General features: G+C 54.8%; 1 protein-coding gene across 1 annotated transcript in view; it reads right to left on the bottom strand.

The window, feature by feature from the left end:
- Positions 1-481: 481 nt before the first annotated feature.
- Positions 482-18,404, bottom strand: part of LOC123351886 (IgGFc-binding protein-like) — a 37,702-nt gene continuing 19,779 nt past the window's right edge. The window contains exons 2-11 of the mRNA XM_044991567.1: positions 12,469-17,273; positions 10,888-11,464; positions 9,547-10,136; positions 7,174-7,741; positions 6,192-6,793; positions 5,073-5,646; positions 2,974-3,173; positions 2,110-2,490; positions 1,303-1,591; positions 482-946 (exon numbers count right to left, since the gene is read on the bottom strand). Coding sequence (XP_044847502.1) covers positions 936-946; positions 1,303-1,591; positions 2,110-2,490; positions 2,974-3,173; positions 5,073-5,646; positions 6,192-6,793; positions 7,174-7,741; positions 9,547-10,136; positions 10,888-11,464; positions 12,469-17,273 — 8,597 coding nt within the window. The 3' untranslated portion in view covers positions 482-935. The remainder of the gene's footprint in view (positions 947-1,302; positions 1,592-2,109; positions 2,491-2,973; positions 3,174-5,072; positions 5,647-6,191; positions 6,794-7,173; positions 7,742-9,546; positions 10,137-10,887; positions 11,465-12,468; positions 17,274-18,404) is intronic.

Raw genomic sequence — 18,404 nt, 5'->3', positions numbered from 1 at the left:
GATGCCCAGGGGTCAGTGTGATACTGCTTTTCACCATCCTTTGGTGCATCTACCTATTGTTCCATCCGTCATCCACTGCTCTCTCTTTCTCTCCCTCTCTCTCTCTCTAGTCAGAGAGCAGGACGGGGGCTGAGTAGGGGGCTTCAGGCTGCAGAGAGCAGGGCAGCGGGGGCTCAGAAGGAGACTGTCTATTTAGCCACATGCAAAGAGAAATGGCTAACTAACTAAGATGTAGGTGGGAGAAAAATAACGACACAGAAGCAAATCCAAAGCCTTTGCCAGAAGCGTTTATTGATTCATAGATTCTTAGAGCACTTTCAGTTGAATTCAGGATTCTCCTTCACTTACTGTCCCAAAGTGTTGCTGTGCATCTGTGTGTTAAACACCTGTTGCACCCCACCCCAGAGGAGGCTGCATCTCAGCGCTGGGCGAGCCATCCCTGTGCGGCTGTTCCCAGCTGCCCCACCCTAGAGGTGGCTGCATCTCAGTGCTGGGCTAAGCATCCCTGTGAAGCGTCGCTGTGTGGCTGTTCGCCAGCTGCCTCCCCAGAGGTGGCTGCATCTCAGTGGCAGGTAAAGCGACCTCAACATAAATAATTTGCATAACACTTTGAGACAAAAAGGGGCTTGGTAATATTAGTAAAAAACACGGAGAGTTTTGAAATCAGGCATTAATTTGCATCTAGACTAAGATCTTCAGCTGGTGGAAATCCATTGCTGGGTCTACGCCGATTGACAGCAGCTGAGGACATCCACCGCCATAGCGTTTAAACAGCATCTCTGCATTGCAAGCAATCCACAAAGTCAGCTGCTCTGCACAGGGATCTAGGGAAGGGAATTTAGTGCTTGTGCTAAGCTGGGATCCGTTGTGTCTTAGAGCCTGGTGGATTTCCAGAGGGCGACCTGAATCCTTAGAGGGCTTCAGAAATTCGTATCTCAGTCGTAATCTAAAAATAAAATAAAAAAGGGTGTGTGGGGGGGAGGTTAAATAAAGCAACCACTTAACTTCCTCTTAATTTGAGAGTCAAAATTCTGCTATTCCAAAAATACAGGGCTAGATGGGCCCATGGGTCTGAAGTGGGGCCTTGGTGGAGGGATACTGGGCCCATTGATCTGATCTGGGGTGGCGATGGGGGTTGGGGGAACAATATCAGGGTAGATGGGCCCATGGATGGCAGGTGAAGGTGGGATATCAGGTTAGATGGGCCCATTGATCTGATCTGGGGCAGGGGATACCAATCTGGGACACTGGCCCCTTAGCTCCTTTGGACCCAGACTCTTGGTTCTGCTCTGCCCCACGTACCATCCTGGGGGTTCTCGGAGAATCTCCAGTAGCTGAGGACCTCGCCGATGTTGTCCAGGACTGTCCCATCGGGCAGGCGCAGGTCGTCGGCGCTGTTCCCGTTGTAGTTCCCGCAGGCGGCTTGCACCTTCCTGGCTAGCTTCCCATCAATTCTCACCGTCACATCCCCACTGGTGCTGAAGAGAACCCGCAGTGCCGAGCCCTGGGCCACGGTCACCACGTTCCCTGCCCGGCTCACTGACACGGCTCTGGAGGGCCTGGCTGGGAGCCGCACAGGGCGCCCATTCACCTGGAACATACAAATGGAGAGGTCACTGCCAGAGATGCCAGAGAGACAAAGAGAGGGGATAGAGAAATACCTCAGACTGAGGAAAGAGGGTCTGCGTCGGGTGGGTACAGAGACAGACATTGTAAGTGCCAGGGATGGAGGGTGGATGGACAGACATTGCAGATGGCATGGATGGATCGACACTGTAAGTGCCAGGGATGGATGGATGGATACTCCAGGTACAATAGACAGACGGATGGATAGACAGATGCTATAAGTGTTATGGATGGATGGAAGAGTGGCTGGACATTGTAGGTGGCATGGATGGATGGATGGAAGGATGGACATTGTACATGGCATGGATGGATGGTGATGGGAGATACAATAGATGGATGGTTAGATGGATGGACAGATGCTATTGACGGATGGATGGATGGACAATGTAGGTGATATGGCAGATGGATGGACAGACACTGTAGGGGCAATAGGCAGACAGACTGACAGGCCCCCAGTGGCACCTCCCCAGCATTTCCCCTTACCAAGACTCTGCCATTGCGGTTGACCAGGATGGTGAGCTTGTGAAAGTAGACGGTGACGGCCGTCACTCTGGGTGCACGGCACTTTTTGCAGGTCTGGAACTCTACTACCACCCGGAACCAGCTGGCAGCCCTGGTGTCGATGAGCGAGGAGATCTCATAGGTGCCATCCAGGGGCACCTTCCCTGAGACCCCATCGTAAGAGGTGAAGACATCGCCTCGGGTGATGGTGCAGTTCCCGTCCCGTCTCACGCAGCCCCATCGGCCTTGGCTCAGCTCGCAGAGCTCTCCCGCTGGGCACTGGAATGACTGGCACACCACCCCTCCTCTTGGGATGCACCTGCACCGCTGCCGGCACCGTGGTGTGAGCACCCTCTCACCTGGCTGCCAGGAGAGACAGACACATGGTCGGACAGAGAGCAGACTCCGGGGTTCTATCTCCAGCTCTGGGAGGTGGGTGGGGACTGGTGCTTACAGTGGGAGAGAGGGGGCTAGGAGCCAGGAGTCCTGGGTTCTGGGAGGGGAGTGGGGTCTAGTGGGTTAGACCAGGGGGGCTGGGAGTCAGGACTCCTGGGTTCTAACTCCAGCTCTGGGAATATCCAGAATGGAATGTTACATCCTTTCTGATTTCATAGTAGCAGATTCAGACTGAAGGATTCCAACGTTAGGGTATTTTGAGCTATCCATCCCCATTCACACCCCTCCCACAGCCCCCTATCTCTCTCTGTTACCCCCTCACACATCCAGTCCTGTGCTGAACCCCTGGTTCCTCAGCTCTGTGTGGGGCAGCTGTGGATTCTCATTTGGGTCCTTCTCTGCCTCCAGATGCCTACCGCGCTGGGCTGGCCCTGTCGGGCGAGGGCTCACCTTGTAGTACCTGCCCTTGCGGAAGCAGTGGCAGTGCCGAATGGAGACACACTCATTGCCGGCCCAGAAATAGCCTTTGTTGCACTGGCACCCTTCAGCGCAGATCTTGGGGCACTTGGTGATGTTGGCCACTCCTTTGCAGCCGCTGGAGCAGGGGTTGGCACAGAGTTTGTAATGGCTGTTGGCTGGGCAGGTCATGGCTAGAGGGGAAGAGAGGGGAATGGAGAGGGTTAGTGCATAGAGGAGGGATGGGGAGGGAATGGAACAGTAGGAGTGGGGAGAAGGGGTTTTATAAGCGTGTTCTCTTTCTGCTACTCTTGGATGAATGGGTGGATGGATGGACAGATGCTGCTGATGGATGGAAGATGGAGGACGGGATGGACGGAGATACTGAGGCTGGATGGATGGAGGAAAGCAGTAGTGGAGATATTGCAGATGGATGGATGGGGATACTGCTAGATGGATGGAGGCAGGAATGGCTGGATGAATGGATAGACAGAGATACTGCTGATGGATGAAAGGAGGAAGGGATGAATGGATGGTCAGAGATACTGCTCATGGATGGATGGACACAAATATTGCTGACGGATGGAGGGATGGCTGGCTAAACGGAGATACTGCTGATGAAGGAATGACAGAGATACTGTAGATTGATGGATAGATGGACAGACAGAGATACTAGGATGGATGGAGGAAGGGATGGGTGGATGGATGGACAGATTCTGCTGATGTATGGATGGAGTTACTGTGGATGGATGGATGCGCGGATGCAGATACTGCTGACGGATGGATGGATGGTCAGAGACTGCAGCTGGATGGATGGAGGTATGGATGGGTGGACAGCTACTGTGGTTGGATGGACAGAGATATTTCAAATAAAGGGATAGATGGATGAATTGGATAAATGGAAAGAAAGCTATTGTGGGTGGCTAGCTGGATGTATACTGCAAAAGGATGAGGAGAGAGATATCATGGATGGTGGAATGGATACTGTGAATGGATGGGTGGATAAATACCTTGGATGGAAGGATCTGTGGAGAGATAGATCCTGAGCAGGGATGGAGGGACTGAGAGAGAGATTTCAAACAGATGGATGGATGAATGTGGAGGGAAGGATACTGAGGAAGGACGGATGGACGGTTGGGTAGAGATATAGATATTGTTAGTAGATGAATGCTGTGGAAGGAGAGAGAAATAGATTCTGAAGACAGCTGGATGCTGTGAATGGATGGACCAAGAAAGAGGTGGATGGAGGGATGCAGAGACAAGCTGTGACGAAGTTGGGGATTTTTGTAGTGTTTTACATGAATAGTGTGAGTGTGCCTCAGTTTCCCTGTGTGTTGCATGTTTAACAAGGTGGTGGGAGAGGGTTTGTTGTTGCAGAGGACCAGGGGTGACCTCATCTATCAGCCAGGACCCCTGAACAACAGCCTGGAGCTGGGGAACCCTAACAACTGGTGACCTGGTGACTAAGAGGCCCACCCCAGCTTGGCAGTCAGCTGGTTCAGGCCAGTGGGAGGACAAAGGGCTGAGGCTGGTGACCTGACCAACCAGTTCCAACCAGAGGGGAACAAAGAACTGAAGAGAGAGGGACCCAGCGACCTATTTACCTGGACAGAAGACAAAGGACAGGGGAGGAGCTGTGGGGGCTGGTGATATCCGATGCCCAGCTGGACTGGAGAAAGAGAGAGCAGGCAGAGCCCACCTGGATGCAGGGGAGACTTAGATGTGCTGTGCTGAATGAGGCCAGGCCTGAGGCCCTGAGAGTTTCCTGTGCTGGGTTCAGACGCTCCATAAACCCTCCTGTTTTACGCTGGCTGAGAGTCGCTCTGGTGCAGAGATCAGGGTGGCATTATTCCCTCTGGGAGTGGAGGCCCCGGGAGTCCAGACAAGTGGGGGCCCACGGCGAGAAACAGGTGTGCTAAGGCTCAGAGAGGTGGAGGGGCTTAACCCGAGAGAGAGTGGACCCCCGAGAAGGGCTGTCACACTGAAGGGGGTTTCCCGCAGAGACCGTACGGGGCCAAGAGTGGGCCCGACCTGTGAGTCCATGACACAAGCAGAGGGATATCGAGGAGGTTTCAGCCACAGGCAACACTTACGGCAGAACTTCTTGGTCCTCCAGGGCTTGATTTTGACACCAGCGGCCTGGCAGGCAGTGACGTAGCTGTGGATGGACCTGCACATCAGCCGCCGGTTCCCCCCAGCTTTACACAAGTCGTGCACGCAGTTGTTGAAGAAGACGGTGGGGTTGAGGGTGGAGTAGCAGGTGCTGAAGGGCCCATAGGGTGCCCGGATGATGCCACAGTAGTTGTTGTGGACATAGCTTGCCTTCCGGGACTCCTGGCAGGCAGGGCAGACCAGGCTGGCACAGCCGTGGTCACACACCGCCCCGGGGACTCTCACCCTCCAGGAGACACCCAAGTCCCGCAGGTCTCGGGCCAGGTGGCCGTTGGGCCGCAGGAGATCGTCGTGTGGTTTGCCATTGTAGTTGCCACACAGGCCGCAGGTCTGGCTACGGTAGCTCTTGGGCACAGTGATGGCCAAATAGTAGTTCAGGTCAAAGGAGATGTGCAGGCCAAATTTGGTGCGCAACACCACATTGGCACCATGGTAGTAAACACGCACCAAGCCGCTCTCCAGCTGGAAGGGAAGGTAGTAGGAGATGCCATTCACCTGGGGCAGGGGAGAGGAGAGAGTGGGTTTAATAGGAACTGTGGCATTTACTGTATAAGGCAGCTACTGCCTATGATAGGCCCCCTTACATATCCTTTCATCCATCCCATTCCCATTCCCCTTGTCCATCCATCCATCCACCTTTTCTGTCCACCCACCCCGCCTTGGCTGTCCAGCCATCTACCTTCTCCATCCCATCCCCCTTGTCCGTCCACCTTATCCATCTTGCCACCAATTCACCCACTCACCTTATCCATCCATCCATCCACCAGTATCCACCCACCCAATGAGCTGTATCCATTCATCCACTAAAATCCATTTATGCATCTCCTTATCCACCCATTAATCCACCCACCTATTCACCAGTCTAGTATCTATCTCTCCACCCTTCTCTCTCTGCATCCCCTTATCCTTCCACCCATTACCCTCCTGCATCCCTCCATCCCTCTTCTCCATTTCCCCATCCCGCCTTTCCCCCATGCCCTGCCCCCTTTGGCAGCCAATCAGAGACAGAGGCTCCCCAGGAGCGCTGTGTGCGCTCTTACCAGGACAATGCCATTCCTGTTCCGCACCAATGTGAATGTGCGCCTGTAGACGATGATGGACACAGTGTTGGTGACAGCAGCCTTGCTCCTGCCCAGCCGTTCATTCTTCACATGGATGGCAAAGGAGGGCAGGTAGCCCTTTCGGACACAGCTCTTGGCAAGGACGTAGGTGCAGTTGCCTTGAAAATCGAAGGGGAAGCCATCGAAGGTCAGGTAGTGGGGGTCACCAGCAGCATGACATGTGCCAGCCCTGGGCACCACTGGGTGGCACTTCTGGATGCCGTCGACTACCCGGCACTCCTCATTGGGGCCGCAGGAGAAATGGTGGCATTCCACGATCCCGCCTGCCTGGCATGAACACTTCTGCTTGCAGAAGCCGTTGGGGTAGAAGGTCTCTCCCGGCTTGTAGTAGAAGCCCCGATGGACGCAGCCGCACTGGGAGAGGGGGACGCACTGATCACCGCTCAGCACAAAGCCTTCGTTGCACACGCAGCCCTCCCGGCACTTGCTGGGACAGCGGGTTGGGACGTAGAGACTGCGGCAGGTGGCCGGACAGCTGCTGGAGCACATCTCGTAGTGGCTGTTCTGGGGGCAGGGTGGCCCTACGAGGAATATCAGAAGGATGTGGACGTCCCAGCTTCCTAGTGCTGACTATGACCCCTATTCCCGTGATCCTCCCCTCATCCCCTCTATGCTCCCAAACCCCCTTCCCCTCTTTTCCATCCCCCAACAACCCATCCCCTCCTCCCACATGTCCCTGCCCCTATCCCACCCAACCAGAAACTGGAGAGAGGACCTGCCTCTTGGATCCCACCCCATCCCTGGACGACTGGGACCGTGAAAGTGTCACCAGCTGGCTTGTCCGTGGGAATGTATTTATACAGAGTGCCCAGTGGGAATCAAACCTGGGACCCTTGGATCTAAAAGCACGAGCCCCAGGGATGGGGGAAGAGATGACACACCATGCAGTGGGCACACTCACGGCAGAATTTGTTGGTCCTCCACTCATAGACCTTGGCACCAGCTGCTTGGCAGGCAGCAGCATAGCAGGCGAGGATGTGGCAGACCACAGTCTGGTTGTCCTTGTGGGAGCAGCGGTCGAAGATGCAGTCTTTGAAGTACCCCTCCGGGTTCACCTTGTTGTGGCACTTCTTGAATGGGCCGTCCCTGATCAGGAGGAGCCCGCACTCTTTCTTGCTCTTCCTATGCTGCTTCTCTACCCTCGCTATGTCCATGCAGTCTTCCTTCTCCATCTCTATGCAGCCTGGGATGTCCCGGGCCTTCCAGCTCCTCCCAAAGTCCGATGGGGTGGGTGCCGGCAGCAGGTTGCTCATGGTCATGTCATTGTCATCTTCCCCATCAAAATTGCCACACAGGCCACACACTGAGCGGCCATAGGTGGCTGGCACCTTCACCCGGATGTGGTTCTGGCCATCAAAGGTCACGGTTAGGCCAAAGGCCGTCTTCACTACTATGTCCCAGCCCCGGTGATAGGCCGAGATCTTGTCATAGTCGATATTGTAGGGGAGGTTGATCTGCAGGCCGTTCAGCTGTGGAGGGCAGCAGTGGAATACGAGGGGAGAGAGAATACTGCAGGATTAAAACTGATCTCTGGCCATGGAAATGTCTTTAGCCCAGGAGAAAACACCCATCAGTGTCTAGGTGAATACAGATCCCGCTCAGTGGGGACAGGACTGAGACTGGAACATCTTGTACATCTTTGACTCTCAGAGCCTAATCCAGAGTCCTTAGTATTTAGTCAGTAGTTTTTATTAATTACTCATGATTCATTCCTTATTCAGGAGTTACTCATTCCCTACACACTACCTACTTATTCCTTACCCCTTAGTAACTAAGGGGTGGGCAAACTTTTTGGCCTGAGGGCCACATCTGGGTATGGGAATTGTATGGCAGGCCATGAATGCTCACAAAATTAACAATTCATGTTCAAACAAGGACATAAGAACGGCCCTACTGGGTCAGACCAAAGGTCCATCTAGCCCAGAATCCTGTCTTCTGACAGTGGCCAGTGCCAGGTACCCCAGAGGGAATGAACAGAACAGGTAATCATCAAGTGATCCATCCCCTATCGCTCATTCCCAGCTTCTGGCAAACAGAAGCTAGGGACACCATCCCTGCCCATCCTGGCTAATAGCCATTGATAGACCTGTCCTCCATGAATTGATCTAGATCTTTTTTGAACCCTGTTATGGTCTTGGCCTTCACAACATCCTCTGGCAAGGAGTTCCACAGACTGACTGTGTGTTGTGTGAAGAAATACTTCCTTTTATTTGTTTTGAACCTGTTGCCTATTAATATCATTTGGTGACCCATAGTTCTTGTGTTATGAGATGTAGTAAACAACATTTCCTTATCTTAACAACACAAGATTGTTTCAAAATCAACACTATTAAAATAATTCTGTTGAACAAGGCGCTGTTAGAAAATTACATTACTGAGCTGTTTGTTGATTACTCACTCCTTACTCAGTAGTTACTCATTACCTACTAAGAAGTTATAACTTCCTTGCTCCTTACTCAGTATTTGTGCCTTATGCATTCCTTACTCAGTATTCACTACTTACTAAGAAGTTATACCTTCATCAGTGTTTATGCCTTACTTTGTACTTACTCACCTCTAACTCTGTAGTTACTACTTCCTTTCTCCTTATTCTGTACTTACTCATTCTTTCTCAGTATTTACTTGCTATTTACTCATTCATTATTCATGACTTACTCATTCCCTACTAGTTGCTCAGTAGTAAATTAATTTCTTGATCCTTAGCCAGTATTTATTCACTTCCTCACTCCTTACTCAACACCTGTTCCTTATTTAGTAGCTACTCATTACACATTCCTTACCCACTACTTATTCAATACTTATTAGTTACTCGCTAATAACTCCTTATTCATTCCTTACTCAGTAGTTTCTCTTTACTCATTCTTTATTCTGTATTTACTCACTCTTTACTGGATAGTACTCCTTGATGTCAAAAGAAGGTGCCTGCATCTGTGCAGCTGCATGCAGCAACTGCACACTTACCCTGCAATGACTGGTGACCAGGGCCGGCTCCATGGGTTTTGCCGCCCCAAGCAGCCAAAAAAAAAAAAAAAAGCCGCGATCGCGATCTGCGGCAATTCAGCAGGAGGTCCTTCGCTCCGAGCGGGAGTGAGGGACCCTCTGCCGAATTGCCGCCGAACACCTGAAAGTGCCGCCCTGCTCCGGAGTTGCTGCCCCAAGCACCTGCTTTATAAGCTGGTTCCTGGAGCCGGCCCTGCTGGTGACTTACCCTGCAGCGACTGCACAGTTACCCTGCAACAACTGCACACTTACCCTGCAGTGACTGCACACTTACCCGGACCTTTCCGTGGATAATGACAAGCTTCACGCCGTAGACATGGATCTCTACCACCTTGGTGCCAGAGCCACTTTGGCTGCCCTTCCTCTGGTACTGCACCAGGACCTGGAACTTCACCAGGCTGGAGTTCTTGTGGCACAAGCCAGCCAGGAGGTAGACACAAGTTCCACGGAAGTCATAGTGCAGCCCGTCGAAGGTGATGTAGTGTGATTCCCCCAGGGCAGAGCAAGTTCCGTAGCGGGTGGGGTAGCAGCTCCGGATGCCGTTGGCCACCCGGCACTCCTCACCCTCCTGGCACCGGGAGAGCTGGCAGGTGACCTTCCTGCTGTGCAGGTTGCACTGGCACTTCTGCCGGCACTTCTTATCTCCCCAGAAATGCTCTCCGGGGGCGTAGAGACGCCCCTTGTGGATGCAGCCGCAGCGCCCCTTGGGGATGCACTGACCCCCGTCCAGCATGTAGCCCTGCTTGCACTGGCAGGTCTCCATGCAGGGCAAGCGGCACTTGTCCAGGGATGCAAAGTTGTTACACGTGGAAGGGCAGGCGGAGCCACAGAGCTGGTACTGGCTGTTCTCTGGGCAGGGCAGAGCTGTCAAAGGGAAAGGACACCAGCGTCAGTGGTTACTTCTCCCTAACAAAGCTATCGCCACTGGAGTCTCAGCTGCATTATACAGGAGACACAGGGTCTCCTCCTGCTGTGCAGACACAGGCCTGGGCCTCCTGAACTAAAGGGGAATCACTCTCTGTTGACAGCAGTATGTGGGATATGACACACAGCTGTTCAAATCTGATTCCATCCAGAAGTGAGTGTGGGCACACACACACACACAGACCAGATGCAACACATCCTGCGAGAGGTGGTAGTTATTACTCATGCACACTGCAGACAGTATATTCATCCATCCAACCAGTTACAGTCCATCTCCATCCACAGCATACATCTAACCGCCCTTCTGCAATATCTATCCATCCATCTTCCATATCTCTCCATCCATTTGCGGTATCTATCATCCATCCCTCAGTCTATCCAGGTATCTTCCATTTGTCTCTATCTATGTGTTCACCTCTCCATCCATCCATGGTATCCACCCATCAATTTAATAGATGTCTGTCCATATATGCATCTACTCTGACTATCCACCCTTCTGCAGGACCTATACCTACCCTTCCATCCAGACATTTACACCACATTCCATCATATTGGGACCCAGAGCCCCATGCTGCTGGAAACCCAACAAAATGCACCCATTGGACAGAACACCCATGTCCTCAGCCCTTCCCCACGCTCCCAGCACTCAATGATATGGCTGCCCATGGCCCCATCTCCTCTTATTACTCACGGCAGCCAGCCTGTTTTCTCCAGTCTTTCACCACTGCGCCCTCCCGCTGGCAGGCGTCCGCGTAAGTCTTGAGCGCCCGGCACAGGATCTGCTTGTAGCCATCGTAGGTGCAGAGGTCGGCCACGCAATCATCCAGGAAGGCTTTGGGGTTGATCAGGGCATGGCAACGCCGGAAGGGGCCATTTTGGGCTGTCTTGGTGATCAGACCACAGTAGGCCTCTCCGCGGTAGCGCCTCACCAACTCCGGCGAGCAGCCCCAGCACTTCCCCTTGCAGCCATGCTGGCACTGTCTGTCACCATCCTCCACCTTCCAGCTCTTGCCAAACTTCACGGCATTGGCGGCAGGGTGCCCCGAGGGGGTGAGGAAGTCATCACTGGGGTCCCCGTTGTAGTTGCCACACAGGCCACACAGCTGGCCCAGGAAGGCCTTGGTGACCCTGACCACCAGGTAGTAGTTCCAGTCGTAGTAGACCTTCAGGCCGAACTCGGCCTCCACGACCAGCTGGCCTCCTCGTTGGTGGAGCCAGAGCTTCCCGTCGTGCAGGGAGACGGGCAGGCGGGTCCGCTGGCCGTTCACCTGGGGAGGGTTAAAGGAACAGCCTCCATCAGGCTAAATGCCAAACACCAGGCTGAGGGGAAGAGCAGCCTTGTGGCTAAGGCCTTGGCTGGGGTCTTTGGAAACCTGAGTTCAAGTCCCACCGGTGCCATTTGGGCTCTCCCTCAGCATTGGTTTGGGAGCTGGGCTAGGCCTCAGCAGTGTTGATTCCTGGTTCTGTCCCTTGGACTAGGGTGGGATTTTTTCCCACCACCCTTTACAAGGGATCTGGATGCCAACTTCCCTTGGAACCAGGCAGCCTACCCGGCAGAACTCGGCCATAATCTCCCAGTGCAGTGCCAGGACCTCCTCCACTGGGGCATCTAGGCCCCTCACAAGCATTAACAGATCACAACCCCTGGGAGGGAGAGCAGGGCCATTATCCACAGAATACAGGGATCAAACAGAGGATCTGTGGCACAGCAGGGAATTGTAAACCAAGGTCTTCTACCCTGTAGGCTAGTGCTGCAACTGCCTCCTATTCCTGTTCAGCTTGTGAGGTCTTGGGGGCAGGGAGTGTCTCACGCTGAGTCTGGGCAGTGCCCGGCACAACGGGGCCCTGATCTCAGCTGAGGCAGGGCCTGTCTCGTGCTGTGAGTCTGGGCAGCGCCTGGCACAACGGGGCCCTGATCTCAGCTGGGGCAGGGTCTGTCTCTCGCTGTGTGTCTGGGAAGCACCTGGCACATCAGGGGCAGGGACTGTGTCCTGCTCTGTCTGGGCAGTGCCTGACACAACAGGGCTCCAACCTCAGCTGGGGCAGGGATTGTGTCTTGCTCTGTCTGGGCAGCACCTGGCAAAAAAGGGTGGCCACTGGATGCATCTGATCCACTCTGTTGTAGTCAGTGGACCTGATTCTCCACTTGCACACAAAGGTGTAACTCCGTTAGCTCCAGTGGAGTCACTCTGGATTTACACCGGGTGAGTGAGAGGTGACTTAGCCCCGCTGACCCCAGCGGCCTGGCTGTGGGTGGCGCTGAGTTCCTTACCCTGGCGAGCCCGTACTCGTATTTGACCATGGTGATGTTGTAGTGGTAGGCCTTGACGGTGACCTGGCTGACGAAGGAGACCCGCGTGTTGTCGCGCTTCTGGCTCTTGGCGATGATGTGGAAGGCAGGGAGCTTGGGCTTATGGCGGCAGGTCTTGACCACAGTGTAGCTGCAGGTGCCGTGGAAGTCGTAGCTGTGCCCGTCGAAGGTGTGGTAGTGGGGGTGGCCTGAGGCCCAGCAGACGGGCTGGGAGCGCGATGCCAGGACGCACTGGGGCCAACCACCTGCCACCTCGCACACCATCCCTTTGCTGCACTGGACAGTGTCGCAGGACTTGTGGGTTGGCACGCACTTGGGCCAGCCATTCACCACCTGGCACACTGTTCCTGGTTTGCAACGGATGCTGGCACAGGAGGGTTTTTTTGGCACGCACTTGGGCCATCCATTCACCACCTGGCACACTGTTCCTGGTTTGCAACGGATGCTGGCACAGGAGGGTTTCCTTGGCACGCACTGGGGCCAACCATCCACCATCTGACACAAGGTATCCGGTATGCAGAGGATGGTTTCACAGGAGGGTTTCTTTGGCACACACTGGGGCCAGCCATTCACAATATGGCACACAGTACCTGGTTTGCAATGGATGCTGTTGCAGGAGAGCTTCTTTGGGACACACAGAGGCCAGCTGTCCACCATCTGGCACACGGTGCCCGGTTTGCAATGCACACTGTCACAGGAGGGTTTCTTTGGCACGCACTTGGGCCAGCCGCCCACCATCCGGCACACAGTACCCGGTTTGCAACGGATGCCATCACAGGAGGGTTTCCTTGGCACACACTGGGGCCAACCGTCCACCATCTGACACAAAGTATCTGGTTTGCAACGGATGTTCTCACAGGAGGGTTTCTTTTGCACGCATTTGGGCCAACCGTCCAGTATCCGGCACATGGTACCTGGTTTGCAATGGATGCCATCACAGGAGGGCTTCCTTGGCATGCACTTGGGCCAGCCATCCACCATCTGGCACACGGTGCCCGGTTTGCAGGCAGTTTCAGCACAAGATGGCGGAGACAATGGGGCAGCTCTGAAAAATCGCATACACTTGGGCCAGCCATCTATGGACTTACACACAGTCCCTTCCTTGCAATGTACTCCGTCGCAGGCCGGTGGGGTGTGCACACACTCTGGCTGGCCATTCACCAGTTTGCACACAGTGCCCTCTTTGCACTTGAAGTGGTGGCAGGATGGCACTGGGACACAACTGGGCCAGCCGTGAACGATCTCGCACACAGTCCCCGGAGGGCACTGGAAATTCAGGCAGGATGGTGGCACGGGAACACACCTGGGGCCATCTTTCCCCATCTCGCACATGGTCCCTTCTTGGCACAAAAAGGCAGCACATGATAAAGGCGGGGAGGAGACACACATGGGCCAGCCCTGAAGCATCTCACACACCATGCCCTCTTTGCAATGAGTGTTCTGACAGGACGGCACAGGGAGGCAGTTGGGCCAGCCGTTTACCATCTTGCATGCTGTTCCTTCTTTGCACTGGATTTCTTTGCAGGATGGTGGGATGTGGACACACTTAGGCCAACCATCGTCAAGCTTGCACACAGTCCCCTCTTTGCAGCGGGTGTTCTTGCAGGATGGCACAGGGACACACTTGGGCCAGCCACCTTCCTCCTGGCAGAGGGTCCCCTCTTTGCAGTGGGTGTTCTGGCAGGATGGTACAGACACACATTTTGGCCAACCATCTTCAACCTTGCACACAGTCCCCTTTTTGCACTGTGTGTTCTGGCAGGATGGCACAGGGACACACCTAGGCGAGCCATCTACTACGCTGCAAAAAGTCCCCTTTTCGCAGTGGGTGTTTTGGCAGGATGGCACAGGGACACACCTGGGCCAGCCGTCTATGATCTGGCACCTGGTTCCCTTTTTGCACTGGATGTTCTGGCAAGACGGCACAGGGACACACCTGGGCCAGCCATTTACTATGCTGCAAAAAGTCCCCTTTTTGCAGTGGGTGTTATGGCAGGATGGCACAGGGATGCACTTGGGCCAGCCGTCTATATCTTTGCACACTGTCCCCTTTTTGCAGTGGGTGTTCTGGCAGGATGGCACAGGGATGCACTTGGGCCAGCCGTCTATATCTTTGCACACAGTCCCTTTTTTGCAGTGGGTGTTATGGCAGGTTGGCACGGGGACACACTTTGGCCAGCTGTCTATGATCTGGCACACAGTGCCCTTTTTGCAGTGGGTGTTCTGGCAGGATGGCATGGGGACACACCTAGGTGAGCCATCTACTATGCTGCAAAAAGTCCCTTTTTTGCAGTGGGTGTTCTGGCAGGATGGCACAGGGACACACTTGGGCCAGCCGTCTATATCTTTGCACACTGTGCCCTTTTTGCAGTGGGTGTTCTGGCAGGATGGCACGGGGATGCACTTGGGCCAGCCGTCTATATCTTTGCACACTGTCCCCTTTTTGCAGTGGGTGTGATGGCAGGTCGGCACAGGGATGCACTTGGGCCAGCCGTCTATATCTTTGCATACTGTGCCCTTTTTGCAATGTGTGTTCTGGCAGGATGGCACGGGGATGCACTTGGGCCAGCCGTCTATATCTTTGCACACTGTCCCCTTTTTGCAGTGGGTGTTATGGCAGGTCGGCACAGGGATGCACTTGGGCCAGCCGTCTATATCTTTGCACACTGTGCCCTTTTTGCAGTGGGTGTTATGGCAGGTCGGCACAGGGATGCACTTGAGCCAGCCGTCTATATCTTTGCACACTGTGCCCTTTTTGCAGTGGGTGTTATGGCAGGTCGGCACAGGGATGCACTTGGGCCAGCCGTCTATATCTTTGCACACTGTGCCCTTTTTGCAGTGGGTGTTATGGCAGGTCGGCACAGGGATGCACTTGGGCCAGCCGTCTATATCTTTGCACACTGTGCCCTTTTTGCAGTGGGTGTTATGGCAGGATGGCACAGGGATGCACTTGGGCCAGCCGTCTATATCTTTGCACACTGTGCCCTTTTTGCAGTGGGTGTTCTGGCAGGTCGGCACAGGGATGCACTTGGGCCAGCCGTCTATATCTTTGCACACAGTCCCCTTTTTGCAGTGGGTGTTCTGGCAGGATGGCATGGGGACGCACATAGGTGAGCCATCTACTATGCTGCAAAATGTCCCCTTTTTGCAGTGGGTGTTATGGCAGGTCGGCACAGGGATGCACTTGGGCCAGCCGTCTATATCTTTGCACACTGTCCCCTTTTTACAGTGGGTGTTCTGACAGGATGGCACAGGGATGCACTTGGGCCAGCCGTCTATGATCTGGCACACAGTGCCCTTTTTGCAGTGGGTGTTCTGGCAGGTCGGCACAGGGACACACTTGGGCCAGCCGTCTATGATCTGGCACACAGTGCCCTTTTTGCATTGGGTGTTCTGGCAGGATGGCATGGGGACACACATAGGTGAACCATCTACTATGGTGCAAAATGTCCCCTTTTTGCAGTGGGTGTTCTGGCAGGATGGCACAGGGATGCACTTGGGCCAGCCATCTATATCTTTGCACACTGTGCCCTTTTTGCAGTGAGTGTTCTGGCAGGATGGCACAGGGATGCACTTGGGCCAGCCGTCTATATCTTTGCACACTGTGCCCTTTTTGCAGTGGGTGTTCTGGCAGGTCGGCACAGGGATGCACTTGGGCCAGCCGTCTATATCTTTGCACACTGTGCCCTTTTTGCAGTGGGTGTTCTGGCAGGATGGCACAGGGATGCACTTGGGCCAGCCATCTACAACCTGGCACACGGTCCCCTTTTTGCAATGTGTGTTCTGACAGGATGGCACGGGGATGCACTTGGGCCATCCATCTATGATTTGGCACATGGTACCCTTTTTGCAATGAGTATTATGGCAGGATGGCACAGGGACACATTTGGGCCATCCATCCATGACCTGGCACACGGTGCCCTCTTTGCAGAGTGTGTCATGGCAGGATGGCACAGGGATGCACTTGGGCCAGCCATATATCATGTGGCACACTGTGCCCTTTTTGCAGTGGGTGTTCTGGCAGGATGGCACAGGGACGCACTTGGGCCAGCCATCTATATCTTTGCATACTGTGCCCTTTTTGCAGTGGGTGTTCTGGCAGGATGGCACAGGGACGCACTTGGGCCAGCCATCTATATCTTTGCACACTGTACCCTTTTTGCAGTGGGTGTTCTGGCAGGATGGCAGAGGGACACACTTGGGCCAGCCGTCTATATCTTTGCATACTGTGCCCTTTTTGCAGTGGGTGTTCTGGCAGGATGGCACAGAGATGCACTTGGGCCAGCCGTCTACAACCTGGCACATGGTCCCTTTTTTGCATTGGGTGTTCTGGCAGGATGGCACGGGAACACATTTAGGCCAGCCATCTATGATTTTGCACACTGTCCCCTCCTTGCAATGCGTGTTCTGGCAGGATGGTACAGGGATGCATTTGGGCCCACTGTCTGCCATCTGGCAAAAGGTCCCGTCCTTGCAATGGGTGTTCTGGCAGGATGGCACAGGGACACAGCTGGGCCAGCCATTCTGAAGTTTGCACACAGTCCCCTGTTTGCATTTGATGTGATGGCAGGACAGCAGGTTTGGGACGCACCTGGGCCAGCCGTGTACAATATTGCAAGTAGTCCCTTCTTTGCAGTGCACTGAGTTGCAGGTTCGAAAGTCAGGGATGCAATCTGGCTCTCCATTCTTGTCAATGCACTGGTACCCCCTTCGGCACTGCACCCCACTGCAGGGATCTGGGTGCTTGGGATGCTCGGAACTCACAGCTGAGGAAGAAAAATACACACAAGTAATTGAAAAGGCCACCGTGGAAGAATCCACTCATGCTCAGGGCAAGACCTGCCACTTGGGTGGTATCTAGTGAGAGCTGGAAACGAAGCTGGTTTCTGCAAACAGCAGTGTGAGAAGGATGGCACAAGTACCCACCTGGGTCAGCCATCTATGGCATTGCACATAGGCAGCCTGCATCTGTCCCCATTAGTTGACTCTAATTAAGCCTGTGTGTCTGTCACGGAGGTCATGGGAGCATGAGTGGTACATCTAATACGCAGGGGAAAGCTGTGCCTCCCCAAACACCCCCGCGTTGCCCTGCCCACGTTCTGTCCGGAGGTCCCTTCTTGCTGTTTGTTGGCCCCAGCCCAGGCAGGCTGCTCCTCTTCCAGGAAGGGAAGCCTGCTGGGGCTGGGGCTTGGGAGGCTGGGACTTGGAGTAGCTGAGGGTGCCCAGTGTTGGGAGGGCCCCTGGCACAGGGGCTGCGCCACCCAGTGCTCCAGGGCTAGGAGGGAGCTGGGGGGGGGCACATGCCACCCGCCTGCCCAGTGCGCTACGGCTGGGGGCTATGCGGTGTCTGGTGCTCTGGGGCTGGGGGCGGGGTGGGCTGCCGGCCCGGTGCTTTGGGGTTGGGGGAGGTGCATGCCCACGCTTTGCTCAGCGTTCCGGGCCTGGGGGCCACCTGCCTGTCCAGTGATCCAGGGCTTGGGGCTGCAGAGGGTGTGTCTGGGCTTGGGGGGAAGGAGGAGGGAGGGACGGGGCCAGGCCAGGCCAGGGGCCAGGCCAGGGGCTAGCCTCCCCAAGCCACTGGTTCACCCACCGCCCACGCATGCAAGTCATGGATTTTGTGACTTTCCGTGACCTCTGTGACTTCTGCAGCCAGTGTGTCTGGCTAAGGGGCTGCCTGAGCCGGGCAACCTCTGGGCCAGCAGCAACAGCAGTTTGGGTGTGGGACGGGGCTCAGGGCTGGGCAGGGTTGTTGGGGTGCAAGGCGGCACTTACCTGGTGTGGGGGAAGAAGCTCCCTGGCTCCCACCGGCATGTCCCTGTAGCGCCTAGGCGGAGGAGCCAGAGGGCTCCGCGCACTGCCCACACCCGCAAGTGCTGCCCCCGCAGCTCCCATTGGCT

Source organism: Mauremys mutica, chromosome 17 (genome assembly GCF_020497125.1).
Source record: "Mauremys mutica isolate MM-2020 ecotype Southern chromosome 17, ASM2049712v1, whole genome shotgun sequence".
Classification (NCBI taxonomy): Eukaryota; Metazoa; Chordata; order Testudines; family Geoemydidae; genus Mauremys; species Mauremys mutica.
This window is presented reverse-complemented; position numbering and strand designations above follow the sequence as displayed.